This window comes from Suillus discolor (genome assembly GCF_016758755.1).
Source record: "Suillus discolor strain FC423 chromosome Unknown F5147scaffold_11, whole genome shotgun sequence".
In the NCBI taxonomy this organism is placed as follows: Eukaryota; Fungi; Basidiomycota; class Agaricomycetes; order Boletales; family Suillaceae; genus Suillus; species Suillus discolor.
This window is the reverse complement of record NW_024541258.1, coordinates 206,161-221,300: the sequence shown is the minus strand read 5'-3', so window position 1 is coordinate 221,300 and position 15,140 is coordinate 206,161. Positions and strand designations below refer to the sequence as shown.

Sequence of the window (15,140 nt, the reverse complement as noted above, 5' to 3'; positions counted from 1 at the left end):
AATGTCGAGCAAGCTCAAACAACCACCCCCTGCATCTGAGGAACTTGCACCAAGCCTAACTGATGACAATGCAGAACTAGGGCGCAGCCATAGAGTTCCTCAGCCGAAGATTGCTGCAGATGGGTCTGTTGTTGGTGCTCCTTGTCGTAATCCCCGCAAAGATCCTCAACAGGCTCGCCTCCTCGACACAGCCGCACCTGTACATGCTCTTGAACCCATTGAAGAGAACCTTGAGCCTGTCCTCGAGCCTGTCCTTGATACCGTCGTTATACCAGCCAAGCTAAACGACACAAAACCTCTAACCACACGTGCACCAGCACCTGCTACACCACAGCTGGCATGTGCGCATCCTGTTGTGAGGAAGCGAACTCGCCAAGTCAGACAAGATTCGCTTTCTCTAGTGCCACCAGAGACCTTAAGCAAATCAGACTTTCAACCATTGACCAATGATGATGCTGAGGACAACAATATTCCTTCAAGCTCTGAATCCTTTGATGGCTCTGACGAGTCAGACCTTGAAGAATCGGAGGTTACAGAGCCATCTGGGGGAGGACGGCTTCCAAGAAAGTCTAGAGGCGCAACTGATATCAATCATTTTTTCAAACGTACTTCTGAAAAGCAGACGTGCAGGTTGTGCATGTAAGTATTCTTTGCCTTTCCGATAATTAAATTGACACTATCCTTCAGGAAGAAAAAGAAGACACCTGAGAAGAGCTACAGTTATAGCCCGAAGACATCGACCAGCGTTCTCAGAGGCCACCTTGATGCTCTCCACTCAAAAGCATACCTTCGGTTCTGCGCCAAGCATCAGCTTGAGAACCAAATTACACGCACAAGGACCCAGGCTGGAACTACCAGTGGTACCAATGCCCAAACAACAGAATCCTCTCAGTTGGACCCATCCATCAATGATTTCAATCATCAAGAATTCCATGCCCGTCTCATTTGTTTTATAGTTGCAGATGATCAAGTAAGTGTCTACATTTTGTAATATTTCATTATGTTGATTGCATCCAATGTAGTCTATTAACGTCGTCGAGTGCGCCGAATTTCAACAACTCCTACTCTTGTTGTGCAAGGACTTGAAAGAACGTGACATCCCCAAGCAAACAAAGACGAGAGAACTTATCATTGTAGCATGGTAGAAGTATGTCAATGTTCTGAAGAATGATCTAAAGGTATGTGTCTCTTCTACCAAACCTCCCGAGTCCTACTGATCTATCATATGTAGGCTGCACTAGGCAAGATCTCAGTGACAACAGATCTGTGGTCAGACAAATGTCGACGCCCATACCTGTGTTTGACTGCACATTGGATCGCGCGTGAGGCGTCCCGCCTCATTCTGAAAGCTGCTTTGATCGCTTTCCATCGTGTGCAGGGGCGTCATACCGGAGAAAACTTGGCTAATATTATTGTCCGCTTGCTTGATAGGGCCGAAATCACAGCCAGGGTATGCATCCTTGATGTATTATACGTTCCTGCTGACTTCCTCTCAGATTGGGCACTTCACCATGGATAACACCAATAACAATGATACCATGATGACCCATCTTGAGGTCTTGCTAGAAGAACGTGACATCTCTTTTGATGCTCTCTCCCGCAGAATTCGTTGTTTTCCTCACATCCTTAACCTCTGTGTTGGCCATGTCGTCAAGAGTCTTACGAACTTGGATCTGCCCGAAGATGATGATTGGATCACTACGCTTCCCCAGAACCTTTCTGAGTCACACACTTATGAGGAAGCCCTCGAACGTGATCCTATCGCACTTGGTCGCAATATTGTCCAAGTGCTTTGTGCATCTGGTATGCGCAGAGATGCCTTCGAGGCTATCATCGTGGAAGGCAATGAGCAGTCATGGTGGACATACACGACAAAGGAGGGATGGATGGAGTCATGCGAACTTTCTGTTCTGCAGTTGCTTTGGGATTCGAGAACACATTAGGACTCCATTTACTTTATGGTACGACGCCTCCGATATCTACAGCAGGTAACATGTTGGAATGTTTTTGTTATCATCAACTCAACCCATCATTAGCCCATTGATTACTTTCTTGAGCACCCTAATAACAAGGAGTTACGAAGGCACAAACTCTCGACAACAGAGTGGCTTGTACTTCGTGATTGCAAAGTTATGCTGATGGTAAGCTCTATCGAATGAACTGAATGGTTAATAGTGATGCGCAATACTATTTTACATCCAGGTTCCTCATATCGCACTTCAGTCCATGTCATCAGAACGATTGCCAGTCTTATGTGGCACTATCATCATCTTCAAACAATTCATTGCGAAGTGGAAGTCTCTTCAGAATAGCCAACCCCGTCTGAAGCCATTCTTGGACATCAGGTTACAATGGGCTCAGAAGTATTATGATCATATGCAATCAGACGCGTACATCATAGCAATGGGTATGTGATTTTTACTTTGTCTTCCTTACTCTTATAATTAATGCATTTCATTAGTTCTCAACCCGGCATATCACATGAGTTGGATCAAGAAACATTGGTCGCGTGAGGGATCTGACAAAGCAATACAAGTAATCAAATCAAAGGTATTTCGAGCACATCTGACCTGGCGTTGTTTCTAACGCCCTGCAGATGCACGATAGCATGCCCCGCTCCAGGGGACAGGAATGTCGTGCAAAGTCACCTGTCAAGGTTGTCGCAAGGGCCCACAAGCCTTTGTCGTTGTTTGAGACCATCGGGGAAGAATATGGACTTGAGGATGACATGCTTGTATGTAATCTTCATGGTGGAGAGGACAAAACTGTCGATCAGGAATTCGACATATATTTCAATGGAACGACATCACCAACCGGCACTGATATATTGCAATTTTGGCTGGTATGTTCTCACTTGGAGGGCTATTTATCTTATGGTATTAATTTATATGTATCTCTTATAGATGAATGAGTTCACATTTCCAATTTTTTTCTCGATTGCCATGGATTACCTTCCTATACAGGCTTCTGCGGTTCCGTCTGAATGCATATTCTCTTCCAGTGGAGAGACCGACACAAACAAGCGCAACCACATCAACCCTGCACTTATGGAGGCTCTTCAAATGCTGAAGTTTTTCTACAATAAGTCTTGCCTTAATTTTACAGAGGGATTAGTACTTGACAAGCGAGCATTCAAGGAAGCTGACACTGACATGGACTTGCTCTCTGTACTCATGGAAGCACAGGGAAAAGATAGCATCAAGAAGTTGGACAATCTTTTCCGTCTCTTGGCGAAGGATGACGAAGACGATGCTCTCGATCAGAATGTCATTGAGTCGTCTGAAGGCAGCGACCCCGAGGATGAGTGTTGATTAGGTATCTCGTTATATCTGACAATCTACTATTTATTTTAGACTGGACTGCGCTGGATCCATTATTGATGATCTATGTTGTACCTACTAGTACTACTGCAGTGCTACCTAGTACCTACTCATGTTTTGAGGTTTGAACTAAGTTTATTCTGGCCTTGTTACAAGCCTACAGTGATCACACTATGACGAACGCATGATTCTATTCTCTCCAGCATTTGCTGAAAGCCGAAAGACCTCGCAATTAGCCAACTGAAGTCACTGAACATGTCGTGCATTGTTACTGCATGTTGTGTACTGTCAGTGTACACTCTTTCTCGTCAACTGCTGTACTATTAGGGATGAAAGCTCCAAACACACCTCTATCTTTCTCAAAGCCCAACATTGTAGCCAAGGGAGCAGGATTAGAGCCTTTTCGGATCGATGGGAGGTTCAGGCTGGGTGCAGAAATCGGGTCTGGATCACATGGTGAGTCCTGCTTGTTGTACGGGTAATATAATTTGATTCAAGTGTTATAGGTCGCATGTTCATCACCAAGGATATTTTTACTGGCCAGAAGGTCATAGCAAAGCTAGAACGTTCGAAACCAAGGACACTAGAGCAGGAGTATGCCGCGTACTTGGCTCTTGCTGGTGGAAACAGTATTCTGCATATTCACTGGTTCGGATCAGACTCTGGACATCACACAATTATAATGGAACACCTTGGTCCCTCGCTCGAGATGTATTTCAATGCCTGCAACAAAAGATTGGACTTACAGACGGTAATTTCATTTGCAAAGCAGCTGGTGTGTAGGCAACTTTACTGGTCTATAGTATTTGGTATCTGCAGCTAACTTGAAAATATAATAGATTTTGTGCATTGAGTATATTCACTTGCATGATTACATCCATCGTAATATTAAACCCTCCAATATCGTTCTCGGCAGAGAAATAGATGAGGTTGAGAGCATCAAGCTTTATATCATCGACTTCAGTGTTGCACGACTGTTCCGTGACTTGAATCGTCGTCACATACAATTCAAAAACAACCAACACTTTGTTGGAAATCTACAATTTGCGTCCATCAATGCTCATCAAGGTGTGGAGCAGAGTCGGCACGATGATATCGAGTCACTCGTCTATGTTCTTGTGTATTTGATACATCGTGATCTCCCTTGGGCTCCACCCGATTCAGAAGATGTGTACCCCTGCGACAGTTCAAGTTGTATTTTGCAGTCGAAAATCCAGACCTCTCCCAAAACACTCTGTTCTGGACTTCCCTCAGGATTTGCCACCATGCTCACTTATGCTCGCGGTCTTCAGTTCAGTGAGAAACCAGATTATCCCATCCTTCGTCAACTTCTGTAGAGTCCTTATCTTTTTGTATGCATTCAAGACTCAAGAGCTCCCTTTCCACTCTCCATGTAGAATTTGTTTGCTTATTTCTGTAATTTTACTACTCAGATTTGGCTTCCCTAATACTCGGTCACGCTGCTTCCTGCCAAACCTGTAAATAGCTGCTTGCAAGCCACTTTGGAACTGAGCCGGCGCTTAGCCGTGGTTCTACCGGTTCGGCTAGCCGTTTATAGGATAAGCTGTGGCTTATTAAGCCGAGCTGCAGCTGCCGCAGCTGCGGCAACACCAGTCGCATACATTGGGCATACGAAAAGGAAATGGTGGCACATAATACAGTAACTTATACCTGTCTCAGACGAACAGCCAAGGATGACAATGTACCTATAGAGACGGGCCATCCCATGTGGGCCCATGGACATAATTGTACCATGATATATGAGTGGGCTGGGTGAATGTGTGTACCCAAGACACATGGATGGGCCAAGGGTACATTATATAGACAGTGGTATAGGAATGTAGTAGTATATAGGACATTATAAATGCTAAATCTGGTTTACATTGGAGACAAGTGGGCCGGCCGGATGTGTGTACCCAAGGTAAATGGATGGGCCGATCATATGAGTGGGCTGAGTAAATTTGTGTACCCGAGATATACAAATGTACTAGTATATAGGACATTATGAATGCTAAATCCGCTTTACGATGGAGATGAGTGGGCCGGCCGGATGTGTGTACCTGAGACAAATGGATGGGCCGATCATATGAGTGGGCTGAGTAAATTTGTGTACCCAAGACATATGAATGGGCCGAGAGCATACAGTATAGATAGTGATATAGGAATTTACTAGTATATAGGACATTATGAATGCTAAATCTGTTACAAGTAACATCGGTCACATGGCCCCCCTATCATTTTCCCTTCGTCCTTGCCCTCACCATCTACTGGCTCACCCTCCTTTACAGACTTTTTGTTGACTGGATCCTCGGGACCATTCCCGTCCCTCGCATCGCCTGCCTCTACGCATGTGCATGCACGTTCCTCCCCTGATTCGACCACCAATGTGGTCCCACACCTATGACTCAGTCTGACTCGTGCCACCAATGTGGCTTTCCCTTTCTGTCCCTTCTGACTGCGGATTCCCGCACATTGTATTCTTACCGTTGGTCCATTCCAACGTTTCTCGGTCTCATTCCACATTCGACCATCCATCACTAATCCAGCTCTGTTGCCAACGCACCTATACCATTCTCGTTTCCCCTTTACCCTTACCTACTGTGTTTGTGTGCTTGCCCTTAACCCTCTCCACTTAGTATAAGTAGTCGGTCATCCTGTACTAGATTCTCTAACTTGAATCTACTCAATCTTCCCTGGAACATACTTCCCTCTGAACGCCCCTTTGGCTTCAGTCTCTAGTATCTTTTCTTAGTTGCTCATTGCGACTAAGTCTACCTCGATCGACCTCATTGTTTGGACAAGACTGTCCTTACCTTGAGCGACTTCAAAGACATCCGTCTTAGAAGTCACGTGACATGCGTGTACTGTGATCACTGCTGACTCATCGTCGCCAGTCTCACTTGCTATACCGGATCCTTCCGGTTACGTCACGAACGTTAGCGGATGACACTCCTCTTAGGGCTCCACATAACAGATCTATTTGAGTGCATAACAAAATCTGGTTTACAATGGAGACGAGTGGGCCAGCCGGATGTGTGTACCCAAGGTAAACAGATGGGCCGACCATATGAGTGGGCTGAGTAAATTTGTGTACCCGAGACATACGGATGGGCCGAGAGCTTACATTATAGATAGTGATATAGGAATTTACTAGTATATGGACATTATGAATGCTAAATCTGGTTTATGATGGAGACAAGTGGGCCGGCCGGATGTGTGTACCTGAGACAAATGGATGGGCCGGGGGTATATAGTATAGAAAGTAGTACAGGAATCTACTAGTATATGGAACATTACGAATAGCGAATCCGGTGTACAATGGAAATGACCGAGCTTGGAGAATCATATACACAGGACATCCGGTCAGATTATTATCTGGCAGGTGCATCCATAATCTCACTGGCCTATGATCCGGTACAGGCAAATATACCATCCGGTGTATCCGTCATCTCACAAGCCTATCGTCCGGCACATCCACTATCATATGCTAAGAACATTGGACAAGTGAATATCAATTGGAGTAGACTAAAATATGTATCGTCACTTGTCTAAACATCTTTCTTCTCAACCGGGCCACTGCATTGTACATTGCCATATTTTGCATAGTCTGTCCTTGAAGTTCTGACAAAATTATGGATACTATCTCGCATGTACCATGCAGTGACAATCCAGCTACCCTGTTCAACATGCATGTGATGTCTGACAAGGCGAATGATGAGGCCAACATTGACCCAGAGTCATATAGAAACTTGATTCCCAGATTCATGAAATCCATTATGACTGGATGATAAATGCCTGCGGTTGTCATAATATCAAATGCCTCCGGTCGACATTTCAGATCTCTATGAGGTGGTGACCAGCAATTGCAAATGACTGACACTACATTGAAGACAGATGCCTAATGTTTTAGGTGATAGCTCATGTCGTGTAACTGATACCGGGTCGCCCATTCACCGAGCTGGACTTGAGTTTTGATTCCAGCCCGATATAGATCTGGGTGCATCACCCGAAGTGCAGCAGAGACCAGGATACCGGACCTTTGAAGGGAGGTTGTGATATTGCGACCAACATCGCCTTTCAATGCAGTGGATCCCTGAGGTGAGAAGCCATTTTCCGGATCAAGTTTTGGGAAACCATGTTTCTACAATACTTTAGACTGGCAACACCAATTGATGCAAACCGGACATACCTCTCTGCCTTGCTGAAACCATGCGGGTGATATATTGATGCAACCAGGGGTGATCTTCCCATCCAGACTCGGATAGAAATTGGACTCATGGGTCCTCCATTCAGTAGGCTTCCTGGTGGTGATGCTATTGTTCAACAAATTTCCTATGCATTTCGTGGCGCATTGCATATCTGTCTGTGAATATTGTCATATACATCCAGATGAGATGAAATAAGAAATGAATGTGGATATAAGACAAACCATTATCATGCCAGTCATGGCTCCAGGCAAATACCAGACAATTATTCTGCCTCCGGAATCAATTATGACACACGGTGTTGTTAAGACAAGCTGTTTGTCAGGAGGGAATTTTTTCAAAAGAGTCTGCTCTCGTTTCTCATTTTGATTGGATTCCTGTTTCTCCAGGCATTCATTGTATCTAACCATGTCAATTTTAAGACAAACTGTTGGCAAGTTACTTGACCGGAACAGATATATATTCCAGAATGCATACCAGGATTGAAGTAAGCAACGGCCAGGACATTGGCAAGCTGCTCCAAAGCAATACAGGTGTCGACATCTAAAAGTCTAACACCCATTGGCTTTACCGGTTGTTGATGAATTTTGGACATGAAGGTGTCATAAACCAATTCACCGGCAAGGTAGGTCTGGTATAATGCCAAGTCCGGTGGAATTGTTGTCATGTGTTGAGGAAATAAATGAGTGGTTAAAGTATGAGGAAAGAAAAGAAAAGCGGTCTGATGAGTCCGTAACTGGATAACTATGAGCAGGAATCCGTGTCACATGCACACTCCAGATTTCATCTTTGGAAATCTCAACCCATTTACATTGCAGTTCAATATAATACATTGGTATAACATATCTACTGAAGGCTTCCAGACGTCAAATTGGGCTTGACCGTACGGATGCATTGTCATCTGCATTCAACTGGTCCATGAGTGATTGTGAGGACGCCACAGCCCTAGTAAGTTCATCAACTGGCCCAACCAATCCGGCCAACTTATCACTTGAATGCAAAAGGTTTGTCATCCTTCCCTGCAAAATTTCCAACAGCTCTCTACCAATTGTGGTCTGACGGCACTGCTCAAGAGGTGCTGATCCGACCATTTCCGGTTGATGAACCATGCCAACCATGAGCATATATGGGAGGAGGCCGGTTTCCACATGATCCGGCTATTATGATGGAAGTCAGATTGTGTGAAGATCCAGTGTAGGAGGTCAAGATTTCATGGACTCACGAGTTCTAAAAAATGGCCCTCAACCAACTCCATCACATCTTGGACAGATGATTTTGGCAACATGTCTGGCAGCCTGCAAGAGCCCAGGTTCTCCTTCCACCAGGCATTAAAGTAGTCTGGCATGCGAGCAATGTCATATTCATCCGATGTGGCGGAATTGACAGAGAGAGGCAATGCTTTGATTTCCTCGAGGACCCCATTCACATCCGGTTGCCGGTCCACCAATTTATGCACAACCATAATTGCAATCACATTGTGGAGAAGTTTTGGAATGGTAGCGGAGCATCTGGCAAGGAAGGATGTATTGATGAATGGCGTTACAAAAGTCTATATGCCAGGCGACATTATGTGAGTGCAAGGGAATATAAAAATTACCCAGACACCCGGACAACCGGACAACCGGACTACTGGATGCTCACCTCCATTTCCCATTGCATGAGAGTGTGAAATTTTTCTGCATAACCGGGCATGGCAGTGGCAAAGCTCTTGTCAACATACAGGCGCATGGCCAACAAGCGATGACCTGCACCAAACTGGTTCGGTGCATGGATGACTAATGCTCACTCACGAGCCCGATACCCTAGAAATCATTATGAACAATCTTCCTTTACTTTATGGTTCAGACGGCAGTTCAGATAGTATTTTCATTTTCTCAGACAGACTCAGATAGGCTGAATATTCTTGTATATTTAATTTTGCGGTAAATTCTGCTTAGTCAGCAATAACAATGACTCAGACTGAATCCCACACATGTCAAGTAACAGTGTAAAATAGTTCTTGCATAATTTGCCTTGTGGGAACTTTCTTAACACTCTAAATACACGGCTCGCGTCATTTCTACGGTCAATAAAGTAACATTATAACAAGACACCAACAAATAACATAATCAGTCTGTTACTTAATATTTGTCACATGATACTAAGTTATATGACTCTAACAGTCAGGTGACCTATGACCCTAAACCAAATCATGACAAAGCAACCTTTTTGAGATGACTAAAGCTTGATGACACAAATTATAAAGCACATGACTACAGTAAATAGTATTGGTACAATCTGACTAAGCCTATTCCCCTTAGAACGTGGGAAATAGTAACACAGCCACCATAATTTATCTATATAAGACCCCACTTTTTGCCAATAAAAAAAATATATAGGGAACTTTTAAGCCCCACAAAATAAATTTGAGTGTGAAGTGTGATCAGTATCAACAACAGTGACAAGAGCTGTTAAGCAACTAACTGAGAGGTCATTGTAAGCAACATCCAGCAATACCTTTAAGCTCATCATCAACAACTGTGAAATATCTTGAGCTCACTGTGCTCAACAGTGAGCAAACTTTTTCTTTGATTTTCTACTGGTGAACCTCTAGTCTCTTTCTTTTCTTTTCTTTCTTCTTTCTCTCTTTCTTTTTCTGTTTCTTTCTTTGTTTCTTTCTTTTCATTTGTCTCTTTTTCTGTTCAGTTCGTTCACGTCTCAGTGTTATTGTCTGAATTTATTTCAAGATCTTTGTGTTGTCTTTACGTCCATCTAAGCACCGGCTTAGTGGGAAGACTTCAGAAGTTGATAGTGACGCTTGACCTCACTCATCTGAGTAGTGATACTGAGCCAGGGTTTTCTTTGTCTGCTAGACTTTAGTTGTTGAATAGGGGACTTGGTACTGAAATCCAAGGACGTCCGTTCCTGATTCTGTTTAATACTCATTGTGAGTTCCTTGGCAGCAGGTTCAATAGTGAACTAAGAGTTCTACTGATCACTGATTAGTCCTGACCTTTGATTCTACCTGTTTGTGCTGAGGGGGTGATTGCTATAATTTCGCACAACTTTCTGTAGTAAATTTATTACAAGAAGCATTGTTACTGAAGGAAGGGTTTCCCTTATCAATCTATTTCTTTTTTCAGTACCATACTGTTGGGCTGACTTTTCTCTGTTCTCTAAACACTGCCATACCATTGGAGTGAATCAATTTCTTTTTGTCATCACCATACCGTTGGGCTGACTACATTCTGTTTATTTTATTTTCTATTGCGTCCATACTGTTGGATTGACTGGTATTGCTACTGACCTCACAGGAAGTATTTTTGTCTGAACATAGCTTGGGGAAGTGTAAACAGCCACCCACGAACAACCACGTTATCAGTCATTGGTATTTGTCTGAATCACTGACCGTGGAGATTTTTGATTTTGTAGGTGTTTATCTATAGATCATCTATCTAAGAAGACAGCGACAATTGGCGTAGAACAAAGCGTGAGATATCTCTCCAGCGGTGATCTCACCATCCAAGTAGGCCACAATGATTTGATCAGAAGGAACCAGAGTGACAGTGTTGTTCATGGAGAGAGTATGACGATGATGTGGTGGTGACTGACAAAGTTGGTTTTATTCACACATTTTCAATATATTTACATATTAGCTAATCCAGGAACTATTTAACCAGTACTATGAACTATCTAACAACCGGTACTTCCGGCTAAATTACTGGAATCATTTTCTGAAAAGACTCCGCTGCATGTGCAGCTAGTTGTTGATATATGTGACATTGTCGGGCAGCATAACATGCATGTCCAGTCAGCCCAGTGGAAGTGGCATTGTCCATGAGACTGAGCCATTGCTTGGCCTTGTAGGTAAAGAAATTGATAGACCACTGCATTTCATGTTTGATAAGAATGACCTCTTCATTCCAACGATTGCACAGGGCCTTTGTCCGGAGCCAATTGACTCGATAGATTGTTGTTGCAAAATGTGAGACCGGATCACTGGATATCACCGGATGTGCTGGATACTCACATTCTGTCATCCAGTCATTTCTGGATGTGTCACCCTGAACATTTATTGACCAGAACCATGCGAGAGTAGTGTCCCGCTGGCCACGTGCATTTGGATCCGCAACTGCAGTGCTTGCCTTCAGGTGTTCTTTCTTTAGTGGAAGATATTTCTTCAGGAGGTCATGATCAGGGAGTTTAGCTAGCTGCAACTGACATTTTGAATATATCCTGGCATTGAGATTGACTACCATTTCCACCGAGCGAACCTGAGTCCATGCCCTAGTGGAGGAGGCTTGTGACTTGGCTGACCAGATAGTATTCCGGAATATAACAGCTTTATCTCCCAAATGAACTCTAATTGCATGAAGGGCATCATTGGCCTGACCTTCATGAAGGGCAGTTTCTTCTTTCATGAGAATGGTGAGACCCAATGCATTGCATCTTATTATACCGAGGTTAGAAGGCAAAGGTAAGATAGTGAGCTCGGGTTGAAAGATGGAGGCATGATGTGTTTCCGGATCCAGTGTAGGGATTCATTTCTGGCTAGGCTTGGAGAGACTGTCTTTACCTTACCTTATGTTGGCACTTTGTAGCTTACATAATAAAGTTACCTTTTCACCAGTTCTACTATGAGTCTGAGTATTCAGCAAGTTTCTATCATATTTCCTCTTCTCTGAGCCTTGAGCCTGGTCCAGAAACCCTTTAGGGTCGAATAGCAGCTAGGTTCTGCAAGACCCAACATTGTTCAGACTCACCATCTGAATTGTTGTACCTTCACCGGGTCTGGATTGTGATTGTGATCATCGAGATCAGAATAATCTTCATCCAGTGAATCATGGACCCTGTCTACCAGAGAATCCAGTTCATTGGCATCAACCGCAAATCCAAGATAAGTAGGTGCCATCTCAAGAAAGCTATTAATGCGAGTTTGCAGCTTATCCCTGAGTCGGGCTACTGTCAACAATTGAATGTCTGTAGGATGCCTTCCGAGCCTTTTCACATCTCTAGAGAGAGAGAGAGAGAGAGAGAGAGAGAGAGAGATTTGGGACTCTTCTATGGTGAGACCAGTTGCAAGCCAAGTGGCTGCTCCTCATCAACTAAGGGAATTGGTGGCTAGATGATCTGGGCGATTTTGAGCCTCCAGCAGGTGCAACTCCTGCTGCTTTCTAGTTGGAGCTGTAGATCATGCCATCCGGATAATAATTAGTATGTGATCAGGCCCTGATGAGTAGTGGTAGAATTTGACACTTGCCCTTTTCCAACCGCACCTCATAAATGTCCATGGCTGTTGGATCCTCCAGTCTGTTTGCCTGAGCAAGAGCCTCCTCTGCCTCCCAAAGAATGACTATGGCAGGCTGAACTGTCTCGTTAAGATTTTGGAATGAGAGTTTGCTCTCTGCAGCACCCTGGGCAGCCTCTTTGAACTTTCTGCAAAGAAACTTGGCTGCAGGGCAAGTCAGCTGGGAATGAATTATATGACACCGGGTCATATTTGTACATCCGGAGATTGGCAACTCACTTATGCGAATCATTTTCATGAAGTTGGAATCATTCATCTGATAATCCAACACCTCCTTGCGATGCGGAGTTCCCATGCCCCCGGCTGATGGGGAGATTATGTTTAAACATGCCCAGAGTGTTTCCATGATCTCTCCATCTATCCTTCCGGTCCCATGGATAAAATTTGATGCATACCGGACATAGCAGCTGTCCTAATGGCCATGTACATGCCACAAACCTATTCCAGGAATGATATCCATGCCAATGGGGATGGACAGATACATGCTGGATGTGATCCGGTCCTTGAGAAACTTATTATACTGACAATTTATATCATAGAACGTTATTGCTCGTGAGATTCCATTAGTATGGTAGTTGAGAGCTTGACTCAAGGCATAGTCCATGTTCATCTGCCTGATTATTTTTGTGGGATCAGTAAGACCAGAAATGCATGTAACCGGATGCAATGTCTATTTACCTTTCACCCTTCTGAAAATCCACCATGGAATGTGGGACAAAACATCCATGCCATGCACATGCACATCCTCCTATACCAGTGGCCTCTAGCTTTTGTCGGGAGGCATTTGCTTGATTGACTGCGTGGTGATTGTTACAATCTGACTTTTGGACCCGGTCTTGGGCAACAGACAAATGACTCTTGTATCTTTCATCTCCAACCATGAATGCAAGACCATCCATCAATGATACTTCATCAGATGGATTCACCGGATGTAGGTGCTCGGCTTTAAAATTACCATCCATGACTAAAGTCCGGGTGAAGAGCCAGGAAGGGGTGTCATTAGGCTGAATGGCCGTACCGGTTGACAGGTCCAAATTTATCCCCGGTTGAGGACATGCAGGACAAAATAGGGCGAGATCACCGGCCTTAGGCTCATCATTTTTATGGGCAAACCCATGCCACTTGTAGAGCTTACATTGACGCCATTGTCTGGCAGTCCTCATGAGCTCTCTGTAGCGATCCTGCAAATATTATTGTTCAATGACCGGCTGAAGTACAGAAAATGAAAACTGACTTGCCGGAACCATCAATGGAAAGATGCTGGAGGTTAGCCTCCGGATCTTACTGTAGTAATTCATGGCTGATGTACCACATTTGAGGTTGTCTAGCAGAAAGTCGTCCAAGATGGAGAATGTGAAAGCAGTTTTTGGTCTGGTGAAGGATGCTGGAAACAAGCCTGCTTGAAACAGCTGCATATCCGGGTTTAGAGCTCCGGGGCAGTGGCAATACCATATCGATAGGGAGTGAACACCGGATTTGTCCACTATGGTTGTAGCCGGATGATCTGAGTCTGCTACAAGTGGAATGGAAGTTCCCTCTGGATAATCATCATGGTCTATGTTTTCATCGGTATCTGACCATTCAAAGAGGTCTGATGAGTATTTAGTGCTGCTGGGACATGGAGTGCCATCATGAGCAAGGTGAATGTGCAGGCCGACTTTCATAAGTGAAGTTTCTTGAAAAAATGATCCGGTCCATTGACTGATGTGATGGAATGGATGTCTTTGATGCTGGGTTCTGCAGCACTCTGTACAAAACAGGGGCTCATTAAAACACCCGTGGCATTTATAAACCCCATCCTTCTTGCAAACTGCACAAAGCCGGTCCAGAGGAGGGGTTTCTCGGACCATAAGTAAATTTATGTAGTCCTTGAATTTGCGGTTCCATTGCCAGAGATATTCATTCTGACTCTGCATAATCTGGTCAGATGAAGACTGCAGAAATCAGAAGGACTTCTGCTTGCCAGAGATTTTGGTAATTTAGGCTGAGGGATGTCTCCTTGGTCAAAGTCAAAGTCAGCACCATCATAGAGCATCTGAGAGAACTCGGCTGTTTGCTTTGAGGGAGATTTCGTTGGTGATGATGTCACCGACTTTGTTTTCGGGGACCATGAATCTTTCACCCAAGATGACCTGGTCCCTCTGGAAGTAGTTTTCTCCTTCAGTTTATATAGCTGAGGCAATTGTTTCTTCATTGGAGGAGTATATGTGATTCCCTTGTGTTTGGTATCTGCCATGATTGATACCAGGACCTAAAGGATTGTTGGGCTGGGGAGTGTACTTAAGCTTGATGATCGGCAGGCATATGACTTTACACCTGTGCCTTCCT

General features: G+C 44.2%; 4 protein-coding genes across 4 annotated transcripts; 2 read left to right on the top strand and 2 right to left on the bottom strand.

The window, feature by feature from the left end:
* Positions 1-1,943: 1,943 nt before the first annotated feature.
* F5147DRAFT_557522 (uncharacterized protein) lies at positions 1,944-2,325 on the top strand (the record flags this gene model as incomplete). Its single annotated transcript, XM_041430528.1, has 3 exons — positions 1,944-1,988; positions 2,037-2,141; positions 2,203-2,325. Coding segments are annotated over 3 exons (273 nt in total), but the record flags the coding sequence as incomplete, so codon positions are not given.
* A 1,324-nt stretch (positions 2,326-3,649) lies between these two features.
* Positions 3,650-4,657, top strand: F5147DRAFT_770428 (casein kinase I isoform alpha-like protein; the record flags this gene model as incomplete). The annotated part of the gene is made up of 3 exons (XM_041441154.1): positions 3,650-3,776; positions 3,827-4,095; positions 4,160-4,657. The coding sequence occupies 3 exons, from the start codon at positions 3,650-3,652 to the stop codon at positions 4,655-4,657; spliced, it is 894 nt and encodes a 297-aa protein (XP_041296079.1).
* A 2,561-nt stretch (positions 4,658-7,218) lies between these two features.
* Positions 7,219-9,217, bottom strand: F5147DRAFT_770427 (uncharacterized protein; the record flags this gene model as incomplete). The annotated part of the gene is made up of 7 exons (XM_041441153.1): positions 7,219-7,461; positions 7,510-7,683; positions 7,750-7,952; positions 8,003-8,261; positions 8,413-8,682; positions 8,748-9,074; positions 9,167-9,217. 7 exons carry the CDS (start codon positions 9,215-9,217, stop codon positions 7,219-7,221), a joined length of 1,527 nt encoding a protein of 508 aa, XP_041296078.1.
* Positions 9,218-11,217: 2,000 nt separating this feature from the next.
* Positions 11,218-14,476, bottom strand: F5147DRAFT_650200 (uncharacterized protein; the record flags this gene model as incomplete). The annotated part of the gene is made up of 10 exons (XM_041433426.1): positions 11,218-11,465; positions 11,535-11,715; positions 11,779-11,897; positions 12,111-12,139; positions 12,268-12,516; positions 12,761-12,956; positions 13,032-13,115; positions 13,251-13,426; positions 13,491-13,993; positions 14,057-14,476. The coding sequence occupies 10 exons, from the start codon at positions 14,474-14,476 to the stop codon at positions 11,218-11,220; spliced, it is 2,205 nt and encodes a 734-aa protein (XP_041296077.1).
* Between the last annotated feature and the right edge of the window lie 664 nt (positions 14,477-15,140).